General features: G+C 40.3%; 1 protein-coding gene across 2 annotated transcripts; it reads left to right on the plus strand.

Annotated features, from left to right (window-relative positions):
- The first annotated feature begins 219 nt into the window (after positions 1-219).
- RPS6KB1 (ribosomal protein S6 kinase B1) lies at positions 220-16,798 on the plus strand. Of its 2 annotated transcripts, XM_051636110.1 has the most exons (15): positions 220-466; positions 3,734-3,783; positions 4,812-4,932; positions 5,287-5,355; positions 5,746-5,893; positions 6,828-6,885; positions 7,871-7,971; positions 8,378-8,468; positions 8,671-8,761; positions 9,067-9,174; positions 9,444-9,506; positions 10,341-10,418; positions 12,041-12,148; positions 12,740-12,852; positions 13,406-16,798. In XM_051636110.1, the coding sequence occupies exons 1-15, from the start codon at positions 395-397 to the stop codon at positions 13,641-13,643; spliced, it is 1,509 nt and encodes a 502-aa protein (XP_051492070.1). In that variant the 5' UTR covers positions 220-394; the 3' UTR covers positions 13,644-16,798. The 2 variants fall into 2 exon arrangements, with proteins under 2 accessions (XP_051492070.1, XP_051492071.1); XM_051636111.1 differs by lacking the exon at positions 10,341-10,418 and having other exon boundaries at positions 243-466.
- Positions 16,799-16,880: the final 82 nt, after the last annotated feature.

Raw genomic sequence — 16,880 nt, forward strand, 5'->3', positions numbered from 1 at the left:
CGGGCAGGCGGCGTCCAAGGGCAGGTTCTTTCGGCTTCACCGGGGTCTCTGCGCATGCTCACACCGGACGACTTCACTGCGTTCTCTGCGCATGTTCCGTGCCAGGAGCAGGGCCGGCAGGAGCGCACTGCGCATGCTCAGCATCTGCCCCGCGCCCGCCCGCCCGGCGCAGCCCTCCCCGCGCAGCCGCAGTGCGTCGCCTCTCGCTGCCCGGAGGGGCCGTGCGCATGCGCGGCGCCTGGAGCCGGGGCGGGGGCGCATGCGCGCTGCGGCCGGGCAGCCGGCGATGGCGGCCGTGGCGGAGTTGGGGGGTGCGGGCCCATGAGGCGGCCCAGGCCCCGCGCAGCCAGCACAGCCAGCGAGGGGCGGCGGCGCCGCGGCTCGCACCCGCGCCATGGCGGGCGTGTTCGACATCGACCTAGACCAGCCGGAGGACGCGGGTTCGGACGAGGAGCTGGAGGAGGGGGTGAGAGGAGGGAAGCCGGGACCGGCGCGGCGCGGGGAGGGAGCGGGAGGCCGCGGAGGGGAGCGGCGCCGGGGGCCAGGCCTGAGGGGCGGGCGCGGGGGGCGGCCCGCGGGCTCGCTGCGGGGACATCCCGCCGGCGGCGGCGGCGGAGCGGGGCGGGGCGGCCCTGCCGGGGGACACCGCGGGGGCGGCTGCGGCGGAGCGCGGCAGGCCCGAGCGCCCTGGCCCCGCCGCAGGTGAGGCCGCCGCGACCGCGCCCTGCCCGGCGGGGGCCGCGCCGGGGGAGGCCGCGCTGCGGGGCCCGGCCCGGCCTCCGCCTTCCCGGCGCTGCGGAGGGAGCGGCGCGGCTCCCTCAGCCCGCGGCGGGGCTCGGGCGCTGCTTCCCGGGGCTTCCCCGCCGAGGGGGCGGCGGGGGCTGCGCCGAACTTGCAGCGGCTTTTTTTTTGTTGTTGTTGTTGGTTTTTTTTGCCCTGGGAAGTTTCGCGCTGGGTTTGCCGGCAGAAGCGCCGCAGCGGGTTGGTTTTTTTGGTGTGTTGTGGTTTGTTTTTTTTTTTTTCCCTTCTCCTCGTCACATGTTTTAACGTCAGTGCAGAAATGCTCATCTTTCTGGAGCTGTAGAAAGTCGTTGCTCTAGCGGCAAAATTAAAAGTAGGGCGTTAAAATGCTGCCTCAGACTGTGTGTGGATCAGCGTGCATCTCCATCTCATGCTTCCCTAAACCGTTCACCTTGTCATCTGTAGTTTATCATCTTGTGATCTTTATGTAGCTTCTGTTCAGGCTTTGGGGGAATTCTATTACAAGATCTCTGCTTATATTTTTCTAGTACTGCTGCTTTTTTATTTTTTATATTAAACATTTTCTGTTGCTGAAACTGCTACTGCATGTGTTTTTTGCTATTTAAACACTAATGACATTCTTGGAGCCTTTGAGATAGCTGGAACTCTGTGCCACAGCTGGAATACCCACGCTGCATAGAAATCCTAGGGACTTTGTTTGACAGCTGAAGGCTTGAACACTTCTCAGCCTGCAGGAAAAGCTGTGTCTGTCACCTCAGTAATCAATAAAGTACTTGGCCTAAACAGATGTTGCTTGCATCATGCTGTTCATGTTGCCAAGAACAGGTTCTGAGGGGGGGTAGCAAGAAAGTTCTCTCTGATTTTCCAATAATTCAGTCTCAGGGAAGGATTAAAAAAAATCACTAGTTATTGTGGATTAAAAAAAATTGCTGTGACTGACATTTTGATGGCACAGCTGAGGGCACGTTGGCAACTTAAGTTGGTCCTCATGTGCCTTTTGGCAAACAGATAAAGGAGGGTGAGAATGGACTTGAAATTTGAATTAGAAAGCAGGAAAGAAGGGGAAATGGTTCACTGAAAGTTATCTCTGGGCGTTGTGCATATCTTGTAGGGATCAGAAAGACATTGCAGGCAGTGCAGTTGAGATCATTAAACTGGAAAGGATTAAGGTGTAAGGTCTGGACTATCTTGTCTGATCTGTGTGGTCCCTGGGGGCTGGAAGCCTGGTAGTAGTTGTAGTTTTGGGTAGGCATGGGCATTCCAGAAAATCTGAACACTTGTGTAAATGGCTGATTTATTTATAAGTCATATGGTTGGTTGCACTAAGTATTATGGTGGAAAAAAACCAGCCTTATCTTTTGTGTTTGTGATCAGTGAAACACTAAGCATAGACTGAAGGAGTCTGGCCTTCCAGCCACAACACCACTGCATTGCTTGGTTTTGTGAAGTGAGAAGAAATCCTGAAAATAATGGAATGGTATCTCAAGTGAATTTTGTTTCAGTTAATCCTGAGAATGAAAACCATAGTTCACAGGGACAAGGAGAGCATGAGTGAGCTTTGCCAGAACCATTGGGTAACTTGAGAAGTTGTTCTAGGAACGTGGTGGGTGTTTATTCTCTGTGTTTGCTGTATTTTTTTAAAATTTGTTGGCATCTAAGGGTAGGGTCAAGGGCAGCTTTAGTGGGTTTTATTGTGAAACAGATGTCAGTGAGCTGGATTTCTCTAATAAACGTTATCAAGAGGACATGAGCTGGCAACTCTCTGACCTGGAAATAAACTTGAACTTTTGGACTCCATAATTGCTTGTTGTGCTAGTAGGTGGAACCAGGATTTAAATTCCCCTCTAGATCACCTGTCAAAATAAACCAGCCTCTGTAACCTTTAATGTTTAAATGGTTTAGAAGCTAGTGAATGTTTATAATGTTATTTACTTAGTGTTTTCACTTAATATTTTAAAATGCACTCCTTGGCTTGATCTGCTTTTTGCAGATCTCAGGGTGTTGGTTTTCTTTTCTTTCTGGTCCTCTGCATTTCACACATCCCTCAATGTATCCATATTCAGTCTGTGGATTCCAGGGTGTTTCTCACTAAATTGAAGTTGTTATTTGATGTACATTTCAAAATATATTTATACTTATATATTTATTAAAAATATAAAAAGTATAGTTTAAAGCTCATTAGAAGCTTGCCCATTACATTCCATTTGTATTCATTCCAGCTGTCTCCTTGGTTTGCTCTCATTTTGCCATGTAGTGCCCAGCTACAGGGGAGTATTATCTTGCATAAGGGATCAGGTTGAAAATTCTTTCAAGGAAAGATCTCTTCAAAATATGAACTGGATTTTTAAACAGTGACTAGTTCTGCTGTTGAAGAGCTCCAGCCTTCTTTATCAATCTTTGCATGCATGAGGCTATCTCTATCTTAGTGGTCAGAAAATCATACAAAAAATCATAAAGAAAATTAACATCACAGTAAAGCTTAGTTCTTTCATTACTACTGGGATCTGATTGTTATCAATCTAGACTAATAAAACCTCCCTCTATTCACATAATCTTTGCTGTTTGTCTAATTGACATAATGCTGTAAATAGGATTTTAAGATTCGGATGGAAGAGCAACTGCAAATAGTCCAGTATCTTAACATTTCTTACAGTCACATGGGGGTGTGTTAAACTGCTATCTCCAGTATTTTAGTGATTGAGTAACAATGCAGTCAGGAAACACACTGATTCCCTGTGGCAGTGTTTGACATATGTGGAAGAATTGCAAATCCCTCATGGAATTGTGTAGTTTTTTTATCTTTGGCTGATAATTTATTATGCCTGAGCTTTAGGCTTATTTGATTTTATAGTATTCATTATCATTAAATAGATATAACTTTAGATGTGTAAAACACATCAGTGTATTTATTTTAACACTGCTTTTTTAATTTTTTCATAATCAATCTTCCTTCTACCCCTCCCATCCCCAGGGTCAGTTAAGTGAGAGCATGGACCATGGCGGCGTTGGCCAATATGACCTGTAAGTTGCTGCTAGAATGTTCTGTTTCCAACTACATAAAGCTTCTAATTTTCTTACATTGTTAAGTTAAATAGAACATCTTGTCATCCTTGTTCAATTTTGAGTTGTTTCTAGTAGTTCCACAATACCTTTACATTAAAATTTGTGAATTGTATCTTGAAATAAAACAATAATAATAAAATAAAATCCTGGCAAAACTTGCTGTTGTCTTTTAATCCTTGTTTCTCCCAACATTATCTATTGTACTGAATAATACTATTTATAGTATCAATGCAATGCACTGTCTGCAGAACATTGTATGTTCTGTGCATTTGAGAAAGGCTCCAGTTGCATGGCAGTCTGAAGCAGGTGAGAATTCAGAAGTTCTAAATTGATGCTCAGGAGACAATTACCTTTAGCATGACTTCATTTCTAGATTTCCAGGTGGTTTCAGCCTGCCATGTTGTGAGAAGAAAGCAGTGAGAGTTAAAAACAGTTCAGTTACATTTACTTTAGCAGATCAATCTGTTGGTGTTTTGCAGAACCGTAGCACAATTCAGAAACATCATTAAATAATAGATCAGTCTTTTGTGGCACATTCAGAGCTGTGTAACTTTTTTTGTTACAGCTTTTTCTGCAAAGTATTTGTGTTCTAGAGGTCTTACCGTGACTGCTGGGGCTGCTGAATGTGATCTGAAACTCAGCACACCTTACAGCCTTGCTTTTACTTGAGGTCCTGTAGGAATAGCTAAGTCAGTCTGAGGCTTTGGTCTCGTAAACTTGATTCTGGTGTAATACAGAGATTTATTATGCATTAAAATGGAAGAAATCTTGATACTGTAAATCCCAAAAATTTGCAGGTGATCTTTTCTGTGCAAGCTGCAACTTAGTGCTTGGCACAGACCTAAGGGAAAGTTTAGATGCTGAGAATTCTAGCCACTCAGTTCTGTCAGCTACACTCTCTGCCTTTCAGACAGTAATTTGCTTGCTTACTTGGGTTGGGTCGTTTTTGAGTATCAGTCTTATATTCTTGTTTCGGTTTTATCCAGTGGCATGGAACATTGTGAAAAATTTGAGATTTCAGAAACTAGTGTAAACAGAGGTCCAGAAAAGATCCGGCCGGAGTGCTTTGAGTTACTGCGCGTGCTCGGCAAAGGTGGCTATGGAAAGGTAAGGAGCTCCTTCCTACAGAAGCAAACCCATTTCTCCAAAGGCAGTGAAAGTGCTCACTGTGCCTTTGGCAAGGCCTAATCTTGCCATCCCGTTTTCTGCTAAGTTCACTCTACCAGAAGGTGACCTCAGGGTTGCCAAGGCTGGTGTCCTGGGACTGAAGTCATTTGGTAGAACCTCACCAGCTGGTGGCAGCAGAAAATGTCCCAGACTGGTTCTGGTGCAAATCACTAGCTCTTCTCCTACAGGCAGCTTTGCAATTTGTAGGTGATCTCCTCTCTCTTTCACAAAACTTTGCTGTTTATTGGACTACCAATGTGGTCATAACATGTGTCCTCTTGTGTGGTTGTGTAGGTGTTTCAAGTACGAAAAGTAACTGGAGCAAACACCGGGAAAATATTTGCCATGAAGGTTCTTAAAAAGGTAACCTGAATGTTCTGATTCCACTCCCATCTGAATTTAAAAAAAACCCTATCCCACCATTCAGCTTTTACATGAATACACTTTTTTTCATACGTATAGTAGTTATTCAGGCACAGTTGGAATGAAACTTTAAATTGTTCTGTGTAGTTCTTAGCAGCTTGTTTACATAGGTCAGGAGGTCCCTTCCAACCTAAATTATTGTATAATTCTATTAAATAAATAGACTTAAACTTTGCAAGAAACCTCTGATGCATGAATGGGAGGGAAATTTTCTTCATGATGGTGCTGACTCATGTAGCGTTGTGATTTAGTAAACTCAGAACTGAACTAAATCTACAAGTCTGCCTTGTTTAGCATTTTGTTCTCCTCACATATCTGTGCTTTCTGTAGGCAATGATTGTCAGGAATGCCAAGGACACAGCTCACACAAAAGCAGAGCGGAATATCCTGGAGGAAGTGAAACATCCCTTCATCGTAGACTTAATTTATGCCTTTCAGACTGGTGGAAAACTCTACCTCATCCTTGAGTATCTCAGTGGTCAGTATATGAAATTCTCTTACCTACCTGCTTTTTGGTTACGTGTGGAATTGAGAATTTGGATTTCTTACTCTAGTTATAAAAGGTCAGCTAACTGTTGGCATGGTGTCTTACAAATGAAAAATGGGTTAATATTAAATATACAGATAATAATATAAATAAAGCTTCTAACTCGATACAGTAGATGAATGGCCCATAAAATAGTTCATTTTCATGACAGGAGAGGAGGGTTTTTCATACCTTTTCTCCCATCAAACTTAGAATTCCTGTGTGTTGCACTTAGATTCTGTGCAGTTGTGCAGAGTACCTGAGGTTTTAGTCACAGAATCACCAGGGTTGGTAAAGACCTTCAAGATCATTGAATCCAACCATTAGCCCTACTCTCCCAAGTCCAGCACTAAGCCATATTCCCAAGCATTACATCTAGATGACTTAAACAGGAATGGTGACTTAACCACCTCCTTGGGCAGCCTGTTCCAATGTCTGACAACCCTTCCAGTAAAAAAGTTCTTCCTAATGTCCAGTCTAAACCTCCCCTGGCACAGCTTGAAGCCGTTTCCTCTTGTTCTATCACCAGTTACTTCTGAGGAGGGACCAGTGCCACCCTCAGTCCATGCAGGTTCTTTATGCAACAAGTAAATGTTGCCTTTATTTCACAGGCAGGAAAAGAGACACAAATTAGCAGCAGTTTCCTCAGGCTATCCCCATAGAATGCTGTTGGGTTTTTTCAGCATGCTCTTTTGATTTCTTTTGGCATTTCTTTACGTTGCTAGAATTCTGAGAATAAGAATAGTAAGTTCTCAGTTGTTTTTTGTGAAACAACTTTTTGTGTAGCAGGACAGAATACCTGTTGGTTATAGTTTTTCTGGAAAAGACTTTTGACTGACTGAAAATGATACTATAATAGAGTATAATGTAATTTTTTGCATGACAGGAGGAGAACTATTTATGCAGTTAGAGAGAGAAGGGATATTTATGGAAGATACTGCTTGGTAAGTGAAACTGTTTTGGTAAATTAATAGTTCTGTGGAGATTTTTTGAGTGCTTAAACTGTATACTCTGACTTCAAAAACTATATATAACTGCTTATTTCATAGTTTAGTGGAAAGAGCAGTTAATTGGGTGTTGGAAGAAGCAGGTGTTCTGTACTTACCAGTTTGTGCTGGTGTAACTCCAGTCTTAGTACAGAAGAAGGTCCATTGCTGAGTGAGGCCATATTCAAGAGAGTTGTTGTAAAGGAGGTGTTTTGGGTGTTGGAGAAAAGACTGGGGAAGACTTTCTGTAAATGCAGTCTGTTTTGTTTTTGTTGTTGTTCCTGATCCACACACAATTTTACCAGCCAGTTACAGAATTTCTCAGTCACTGTATTAGCTGTATTCTAACAATCAGATGTGTGAAGTGACAAAGGTAATTATTCTAAAAAAGGAGAAAAAGTCTTTGGAGTAGTGATATTTTACATATAAACAAGTTGAAATTATCTTGAAATATTGATGAAGCTTCACCCAACTGAATACAGTTGTCTTCCCACAGTGCATGTTGGCAGTGCCTCAGAAAAGCTTTGCTGTGCAGACAGGGCTGTACCACTCTTCTGCAGATGGCACTCTGGGTGCCATCAATAAAAAAAGCTTCACTTTTTTCCTTCAACTTTGTAATCTTAATGTGGTAATACAGATTGGAGCATACCTTAACCACTAAGTGGTTAAATTTTAAATTGTATTTTCAGATTCCTCCAAATACATTCATGGTAAGGTAGCTGCTGAACAGATAAACCTAATGCTAACAGCATCATTTTGTAGTTAATCTTGGAGTCTCTGCCTTCTGGCAAAGCAACCTCAAAGGCATCATCTTTATCTCATTTTCTCATACACTTCTAATGATACTTCCAGGGCACTGTTGCTGTGTACATAATAGTCTTAATGTTTAAGACGCTTTGCATGATTGAATATGTCTAATTGTGTGGCATATGTTTCCTTTCAGCTTTTACTTGGCAGAAATCTCAATGGCACTGGGGCACTTGCATCAGAAAGGAATCATATATCGTGATCTGAAGCCAGAAAATATCATGCTTAATCATCAAGGTAGTCTTAAGTCTTTGTACTAAATTATTCAGGGTGCTTTACCATTTGTTGAAGGCTGTTTTCTAAACTTGGAAGCAGTAAAATGCCATAGCTTGCTTTCTTACTTGAATGATGTTCTTCAATCTTTATGTTTAAATACATTTGTCTATATGTGAGTAAGTTTTGGTGGTTTGCCTTGTTTCTCTTCACCAAGTGCAACACTTTCTTATGCAGGTACAATGCAAAGATTTTATCTCTTAAGTGTGATTACCTTCTCCTGTTTTCTAGCTGTATTGCTTTGTCAGAACACTGAAGATACCTGGAAGTAGTTCTGAGTTATTACATAGCCCTGCTGAAAATTTCTTGATGTTACTTACACAATTGTCAGAATTCTGGCAAGTCTTAAATTTTATATATTTAATTTCAGGTCACGTAAAATTGACTGACTTTGGATTATGTAAAGAATCTATTCACGATGGAACAGTCACACACACATTCTGTGGAACAATTGAATACATGTGAGCTGCATGATGAAACAGAAAAGTATTACACTGGTCTGGGGGGTAAAGGCTACATTTTGCCTTTTTTAACTGATGGTTCATATGTTCAGTCACTCTTGGAAGTTTTACGTGATAAATGTGGTTTTGTTTGAAAATAGGAGTCAGAATTAGTAAAAAGCTTGTTAAAATACTTCCATGTTTTCAATTTTTCTGATTATAGGGCCCCTGAAATCTTGATGAGGAGTGGTCATAATCGTGCTGTGGACTGGTGGAGTTTGGGGGCATTAATGTATGACATGCTGACTGGAGCAGTAGGTGCACAGTTATAATTGCATGTATTTTTTCTTTGTAGCTTTTGTAGTTACCTGTATTCTAATTCAGAGGCATGTATAAATACATATATATTTGTATATATATACAAACTGCAAGTAAGAAATATAATTAAAATACAACTACACTTCTGTTGAGTACAGTCATGAGCTGATCTCATCCAAACAGTTATTTGGAAGTCCTCTTTGCAGTAATTTTATCTGCTTTATAAATTACTGAAGTGAGTTCTGTGTACACAAATAAGAACAAGTCCTATTTTTCCTCTCATTACAATGGTGCTTTCTAGCCTCCTTTCACTGGAGAGAACAGAAAGAAAACAATTGACAAGATTCTCAAGTGTAAACTCAACTTGCCTCCCTACCTCACACAAGAAGCCAGAGATCTGCTTAAAAAGGTAGAATTTTAATCAATGTCAGTACTACATGTGTATGTAGAAAATAGAAATATAATGATAACACTGTGGCTGTTCAGCCCTTGTTTTACTGCTAAGTCAGTCTTGTTTCTGCATGATAAAGTGATTTTTCCTTGAAAATACAAATGTGGATTTTCTGATGATTGTGTTCATTCTGCATGGTATTAATTCAAACGATGATTCATGTCAGAACTAGTCTAGTCATAAGGGCACAGCTAATTTTTCTTGTTTGGATGTTGTTTCTCCTTAAGCTGCTAAAAAGAAACGCTGCCTCACGTCTAGGAGCTGGTCCTGGAGATGCTGGAGAAGTTCAGGTAACTTCTTCTTACCTCAAGAGTTCTTAAATTACTTCATGGAAAATAAAACAGCTTTGAGGGTCCATCAGGGGAGGAGAGTGTGTCTGACTTGATGTGTCCTGAGCAACAAGGCAGCCACACATGACAGCTGATCTAAATTTGAATGCTTTAAAGCGTAACAAAAGCAGCTGTCTACCTATTTGATAATTTGAGAGTTAAAAATTAACTTTTATTCTTTAGCTCTGTCTTCTAGTAGATCTTTTCTACTAGTTGCACAATCCTAATTGTACAGCCAACCACAGAGGAGCCAACACCACTCCAGCAGTCTGAGGAAGAACTTGCCAGCCCCCATGTAGAGCAGCTCTTTCAAGGGAAAAGTGGTGTTTGCATTCAGAGTTGCACAGTTAAAAGTTAAGGCAGAGACCTGGTTCCTGTTGCTTCCAGCTTGACTTCTCTTTTTTTTTGGTGTGTGGTGAGATTAACAGTGTGCTAGAGAGTCCTGCTTACTTCACAGTTCTGCTACTTTGTCACTAATACAGTGTTTTTTCATTATTTTTAGATACTTAACTTTTAGAGTTGAAAAATGTAGAGGCCTTTTGCATGTCAACTGACTTTTTCTAATATTTCTCAAGGCAAACATGGTAGGGACTGATGTTGTCTGACTTGGAGGTATAGTATCAATTTTCAGCTCTCTGATGCAGTCCTGCAGAATCTATCACACTAGACCCATATGTGATTTTTGGAAGGGAAGACACCACAGAGAGGGGCTGAAAAGAACATGCTTAATTCTGAAATTTCTGTGGTTTATACCCAGAAGGTGGATTATGACTCTGCTGTTGCTAACTCTTGTAGGCTCACCCGTTCTTCAGACACATTAACTGGGATGAGCTGTTGGCAAGAAAGGTGGAACCTCCTTTTAAGCCCTTATTGGTATGTACTCAGAATGCTGTGAGATACTCCTCATACACCTTTGGGAAAGGTCTTAACGTGGAATCCAAAACTTAGAAAAGCTCTCACTCTTACGAACTGGAGTGGGTTGATATCTGGTACTTTAAATAGTTAAATGCATCAACTTGGGTTAGGAGTTCTCAGATTCACTGTTGTCAAATTAAAACAAGAAACTATCTGATGCAGGTATCTTTTCTTCTGAGAACTGATCAACATTTAAGAAATGAAAAACCTCTTTAAGTCTCCACACAGTATGAAATACTGGCTGCCATGAGCGTGCTGTTCTGTCTTATTACTCTGCAGTCACAGAACTCATCCATCACTGGAATAGGATCTTGCTTTTTTTTATGTGAAAAGGGGGCAAAAATCAGCTGACAGCTCATTTATCCTCTCTTCAGTCTCCTGAAGGAAGAAGGTTCTGTTTCAGTTTTAATTCCTCCTGCTTCTAACCTGTAGGTTAAACAGACTTGCAAGTTACAGTTATCTCTGAATTTCTGCTTCTAAATGTTACACAGTAAGTCAGTGCTTAGTTGAAACTAAGATGATAAAATAGCTGCTAAGCAAATGTAAATGAAGTTACCTCATTAGGTATTTTGTATGTTTGCTTATTAATATTTACAATGCATCTTGTGCATTCTAGGCAGTAATTAAATCTCAAACCAGTGATGTGATGAATAAGCCTCTATTATTCTGTCTTGTATTTTGATGGTGTGGGGTGTCTTTTTATCCCCTCTGGGTACAATTAGCTGTAGCAGCAGTGGGCATTGCCACCCCAATACTTCCTGACTACTAAAAAAGTCTCACTTAAAACTGACTTAGGCATCACTAATGTTGTGCTTACTACAGCATGAGGACTCCAGACTTTTCCCCCACCACCACCTTTTAAACTTGAATTCAGAATGATGCAAGACTGATGATTTCCAGACAAATTACCTGATGATAGTTTTGAGGTTTTTTCCTGTTACTGGCAAATTTGATAAAAACTACTTGTAGAAACCAGATAGTTTTTGAAAATGTGCTTCCATGGTTGCATGAGGGCCTGCACAAATGCTGCCTTTTCAGTTACATTTACTGAGAGAAGGGAGCTTGGATCTATGTCTGTTATTCTTTGAATTTAAACAAGAGTCTTCATAGGCACTTATTCCAGAATTCTCACCTATCCCTCACAGTATAAACATTTCTGTATCTGCAGAAGTGGAATAAAGTATCTGGAGGGAGACTTGGAGAAACTAATGGTTGCAACTGATCTGTACTAGTTGTGACAAGGGCTAAAAAATTGCAAGAAGCTGGCATTGTATTTGTAAAAGTCTTCATTTGTGATTTGGGATGATTTTATTTTTTTTTAAAGGCATCTTTTTAATTTGTGTTCCTTTTTGATCCATAATTTTTTGCCCCTCCCCCTTGCCTTTATTTCTCAGTGTCAGTGCCCATAGTGACCTCCCACTGGCAGCGACAGGATCCCGACACCACTCCAGGGTTTTACTCCAGCAGAGCTCTGCCAAAAACCTATGGAATGAACTCCACCCAGAGGCTGCACTGATCACCGCTAAGCCATTTGGTTGATATCTGTAATATAAACCCTTAATCATTTTGTTTTTGCAAAGCAATCTGAAGAGGATGTGAGCCAGTTTGATTCAAAGTTTACACGTCAGACACCTGTTGATAGCCCAGATGACTCTACTCTCAGTGAAAGTGCCAACCAGGTCTTTCTGGTAAGTGAGCCAGGGATGAGCGTGTGATGCCTGTGGAAGAGGGATGTTGTGTTGGAAGCAGAAGGGCATTTCAGGTGAATAAGTTCTATTGACTCTTTCCACCTGATGCTTGAAGCAAACTATTGTGATTTTAAGCACATTCTGCAGCAGATTTGAAATGTTTAATGGCTTTGAAAATGCTTTAGCTTGATACTGCTGATGTTTTCTTTATAGAGATAAACCAGCTAACAAACGTTGCTTATTTTCTGAAATGTCAGCGTTCTAATTCATAGTTGCATTATGAACCCTGGCCATGTGATTGCTGCCATAGTCATGCAGGGCACAATGTCCATTCTATGGATCAAAATTAATTAAATTGAGCATGCCTGTGGGAATCTGATCTGAGTAGAAATGTATGGGGTGAGCAGGCACCTGGGTGATGAACTCCCTAAAGTCCTGCTGTTCGCTTTAGGAATTGAGTACAAGCTCATATATTTGTTTACTCTCCTTTTTCTAATTTTTGTTTCCTATTTCATGACTGTCTTAATTGCAGAAGTGTAATAGATGTAAATCTTGCCTGAATGTTACAGTCCCTCCATTCTTGTTTTGCAGGGTTTTACATACGTGGCTCCATCTGTACTTGAAAGCGTAAAAGAGAAATTTTCTTTTGAACCAAAAATCCGATCACCTCGCAGATTCATAGGTAGCCCTAGGACACCAGTCAGGTATCTTTTTGTTTTTGTTTTTTTTCTTTTTTTCTTATGTTTTTTTTGCAAGTAGATGAAATAGATCTGCACTAGAAATAGAAAATGCGGCCTTTCGTCTCACTAAGCCCATCACTTCTAATGGAAGTGCAGCTTTGATCCGGTTTTACAAACCACATTATTAGAGGCAAATCTGTGGTGTTTGGCAGCACAAGAAGTACTTGCTGTTCAGTGCTGACACAGCCTCAGAGTCTGGTGACCCTGGTACACCATTCCTGTAGAACGGGTTCAGAACATCTGAAGTACTTATGTGCCGCTAAAGAATCGTGTTAGTACAGAAAATTTCTTCTGCAATCATCTAGAAATGTTTCCTGACTTCTCAAATGAGAGAATTTTACTTTACAAGAGACTGTGCTAGAAACTAGACATGGAAACTCTCAAACTTCTGGAAGTGGAAGGAAGAATTATAGATGCTTCTCAGTAGGCACTTGAGTTCAGCTTCCTGCAGAGTAAAGGACATACCTTGGTGCTGTGTGTATCTGCATCTCTGATTTTTATATTTCTTGTTTTAAAGCCCTGTAAAGTTTTCCCCTGGGGAATTCTGGGGAAGAGGTGCTTCTGCCAGCGCATCAAACACTCAGACACCTGTGGAATATCCAATGGAGACAAGTGGAATAGAACAAATGGATGTGACAGTCTGTGGAGAGGCCTCAGCACCACTTCCAATCCGGCAACCAAACTCTGGGCCATATAAAAAACAAGCTTTTCCCATGATTTCCAAACGACCAGAGCACTTGCGCATGAATCTATGACACCACCATTTTTTTTTTTTAAGCCTTTGAAGGTGGAAAACAAAGAACGGACTTAAACCCCCGTGAAGCTGAACCACGAGGGCTTGTGAGGTTTACTTTTAAAAAGTGACAGTATCAAAGAGTCAGTCATTGCACAGAGCGACTTGGAAAGCAAAGAAAAAATGGATTATTATTTTTTTTTTTTTCTGTCACTCAATGGTGCATAAAAAAACTTTAGCAAATGGTATTGCAGAACTCTAGGCACATCATCTAACTGATTTGCAGTGACATCTTCTCACCTTATCAAGGATTTTTCAGCTTGATAGCTTGAAACTGACAGTATTAAGGGTCAGGATGTTGCTTCAGAATCGCTGGTCTAGTCGTGAATGTGTCGAGGAGGGTTAGCCCTTTCACTAGGCAAAGAAAGAAATGCCTGTATGCTTGCATCTGAGGAATAATTAGCATGCAAGCTTGGTTAAGCTGTTTCCTACAATGGGGTGGAATTAAAGATGAGAGATAAAATTAATCGGTATTTCACATTCGAAACATAATGAGTTTTTTTATATATATAAAATATATATTTTTCAAATAGATTTTTTGATTCCGCTCATTATGAAAAGCATCCCAAAATTAAAAATGCAAAAGAATTGGTTGCTGTGAAGAAAGTAAAGGCTCTAGTTCTGATTCTTACTCTCTTGAAACAACAAATCAACAAGCAAATCATTTGATTACCAGCTTGGCAATGTGTGGGGTGGGAGAGAACTGTTTCCCTTGCTTACCCAGCTGAAATACCTGTTCCTGCAAAGAGAAATGGATCTAATCAGACAGCAGTGCTGCTATGTTCTAGGCTTAACTGGAAGCCATGGGCTCACACACGTCCTGCTTATTTCATCCTTGTCCTCAGCAGACATTTCACTGGGAAACATCACTTTGGTGCACACCAGTCCTTAGGTGGGGACAGCTGAACATGTTCAGATTCTTACCCATAGGAAAGATCAGGAAAAAGTCCATTGGAATGAATACAAGGTCAGTAGAAACACATAGGAAGTACCACAGGAAACAAATTCTCCACAGTATAAGGAAATAAACCTTTTTGGAACCAGTGGGTAGGTAAGAATTTGGGGGGGTTTTTTATTATTATTTTTAAATGAAATTTTGCTGATGTGAGTTCCCTGCCATTATACATTTCTAAATTTCTCAACATTTTTTTCTATGCTGGGGCAATAAATTTGCTGATTGTATGAGAAAAGTGTTACAATGGCCTTTCAGTGAATGTCTTCCACAGTGGGTCAGAACTTCAGCAACTTAATTTAGGAAACATGTTCTAAGGACACTATTTATGTTTTTGGAATTGTCACAATCTGTACAAATGACTTCCAGGTACAAAGAATAAAATAAAGGTAACTTTACCTTACTTAAATACTTCCTGCCTTAAAGAAAGCATTTCCATGAACATAGCTGGTGAAAGGGTTAATATCTGCAGAGCTTTACACTAGTTAGGGTGTGTGTGGTGTGTGCGTGCGTGTGTGTAAATGATCGTGCAACTGCACACAAGTCCTGTCACTTTTTGCCTGCCACACGTTGCATTATCTTTAGTCAAACTGTGCAAAGTCTACTTCTAGTGTTTCACAACAGTAGGGATTTTTTAATAGATTCTGCTTACTCTGTGTATACTGAATCTTTTTGAGCCATAGGATCCAAGCCATAAAACCCTCTCAGCACGTGGAATCCAATCACAGTGCTGCTTCCTAGAATTTGCAAGGCAGAAGGATTCAGTGATATTGTGTTGATACTAACAAAGAACCAACAAAAGGGTTGGTTATGATTGAGCAAAAATGAGTTGTGTTGTTTTTTTTTTTCTTCCTGATAAGCCTTTGGTTGGAAAAAAAAAAAAAAGAAGTATATTTTTGGTTTATACAGAAAATCAAGTTACCTGATGGTGATATAAATTGTACTGGAAGATTGCCAGATTTTATTTGGCAATAAGGCCACTGGTGACATGTTGGGAAACTGAAATCAAAGTGCTCAACTGTGTTTGTGTTATGCATATTTGCAAATAGGCAGCACTTCAAGCTTGTGCCTCTCTGTGCCACTTGTTAACACAGGTTTCCTAACATGTTTACTGAGTAAAAAGGAACTTTGTTTTTTTTAAAAAAAGAAAAACAACCAGAATTTTGGAGGCAGATCTCTCTTGGTCCTAGTCACAGCCAACAGTTGCTCTTTGGTTGGCTGGATGTAGCTGTCCAGTAGAATTGGTGTGATATGGCTGGCAAGAATGGCAAGAGTTGTTTGTCTGGGTTCACTGATGAATTATAGATACAATTAATCGGTTTTAAAATTAAATTTCATGTACTGTCAATGTTTCATCCCATAGATTATAAGTTTGAATTCCCTACCATAACTGTGAAACTTTTGGAGTGTGACTCAGACAGCAAGCACACACTATGCAATATGGTTTATCCTGTATTTATTTGTAAAAATATCAGACATAGATCCTCTATATATATATAATAGTTTCAAAATTACTAGTTGTGAACTAAGGGGAGTGGAGTTCTTGCTCCTGTCTGGCTATTTCAGATAAGTGCAGAATGCATTGACTATTGGAGAGCTTAACAAGTGCTTTCTTTTGTTCATTTAAAAATGTCTTAAATTTTTCATTAGAGTATAGAATCTTATTTTTTTTATTTTGTACAAGCTGCGCTTTTTTAATTATACTCACTGAAAAATTCACTATAATTTGATTTTATAGGATTTTTGTAGCATTACAAAAATATAGTAAAACTGAGGTTAATACCTGTCGTGGCTAACCATATAAAAGTATTAAATCTTAAACTTGAACAAAAGTCATATTTTTTTTTACTAGATGTTAAATAGGGAAATATTTTGTTCTGCAGGTCATTATCACAAAAGGTTTATAGGTCAGCTGTGTTAGCAGCAGTTTTTCTTTTCCCATTTTGCAGAAACTATTCTGGTATGAGATACTCAGAATTTCATCATTTTTCTCTGTGGGAGTGATGCATACATTTGATGCCATTCGTGTACTAAATTGTAATTTTGGGAATGCTGGAATAATTCCTACCAAGACTGTCTTAATTGTGCCATCTGACATTTGAATGTCATCCTGGTATTAGCTCATAATAAAATATAAAAATAAATGAGTCAATTGTTCTTTTGAATATCCCTTTTTTTTTTTGTTTTTTTTTTGGTCTTGCTGTCTAAAAGCTGAACTGCTGGAGAACAATTAATTGAATCCACTCT

Source organism: Apus apus, chromosome 18 (genome assembly GCF_020740795.1).
Source record: "Apus apus isolate bApuApu2 chromosome 18, bApuApu2.pri.cur, whole genome shotgun sequence".
Lineage (NCBI taxonomy): Eukaryota > Metazoa > Chordata > Aves > Apodiformes > Apodidae > Apus > Apus apus.

Excerpts from the sequence above, each read along its gene's own strand:
- RPS6KB1 (XM_051636110.1), top strand. The coding sequence starts at position 395 with ATGGCGGGCGTGTTCGACATCGACCTAGACCAGCCGGAGGACGCGGGT. Across the intron at positions 4,933-5,286 it reads GCAAAGGTGGCTATGGAAAG|GTGTTTCAAGTACGAAAAGT; the intron begins GTAAGGAGCTCC and ends GTGGTTGTGTAG. Across the intron at positions 10,419-12,040 it reads CTCCTTTTAAGCCCTTATTG|CAATCTGAAGAGGATGTGAG; the intron begins GTATGTACTCAG and ends GTTTTTGCAAAG.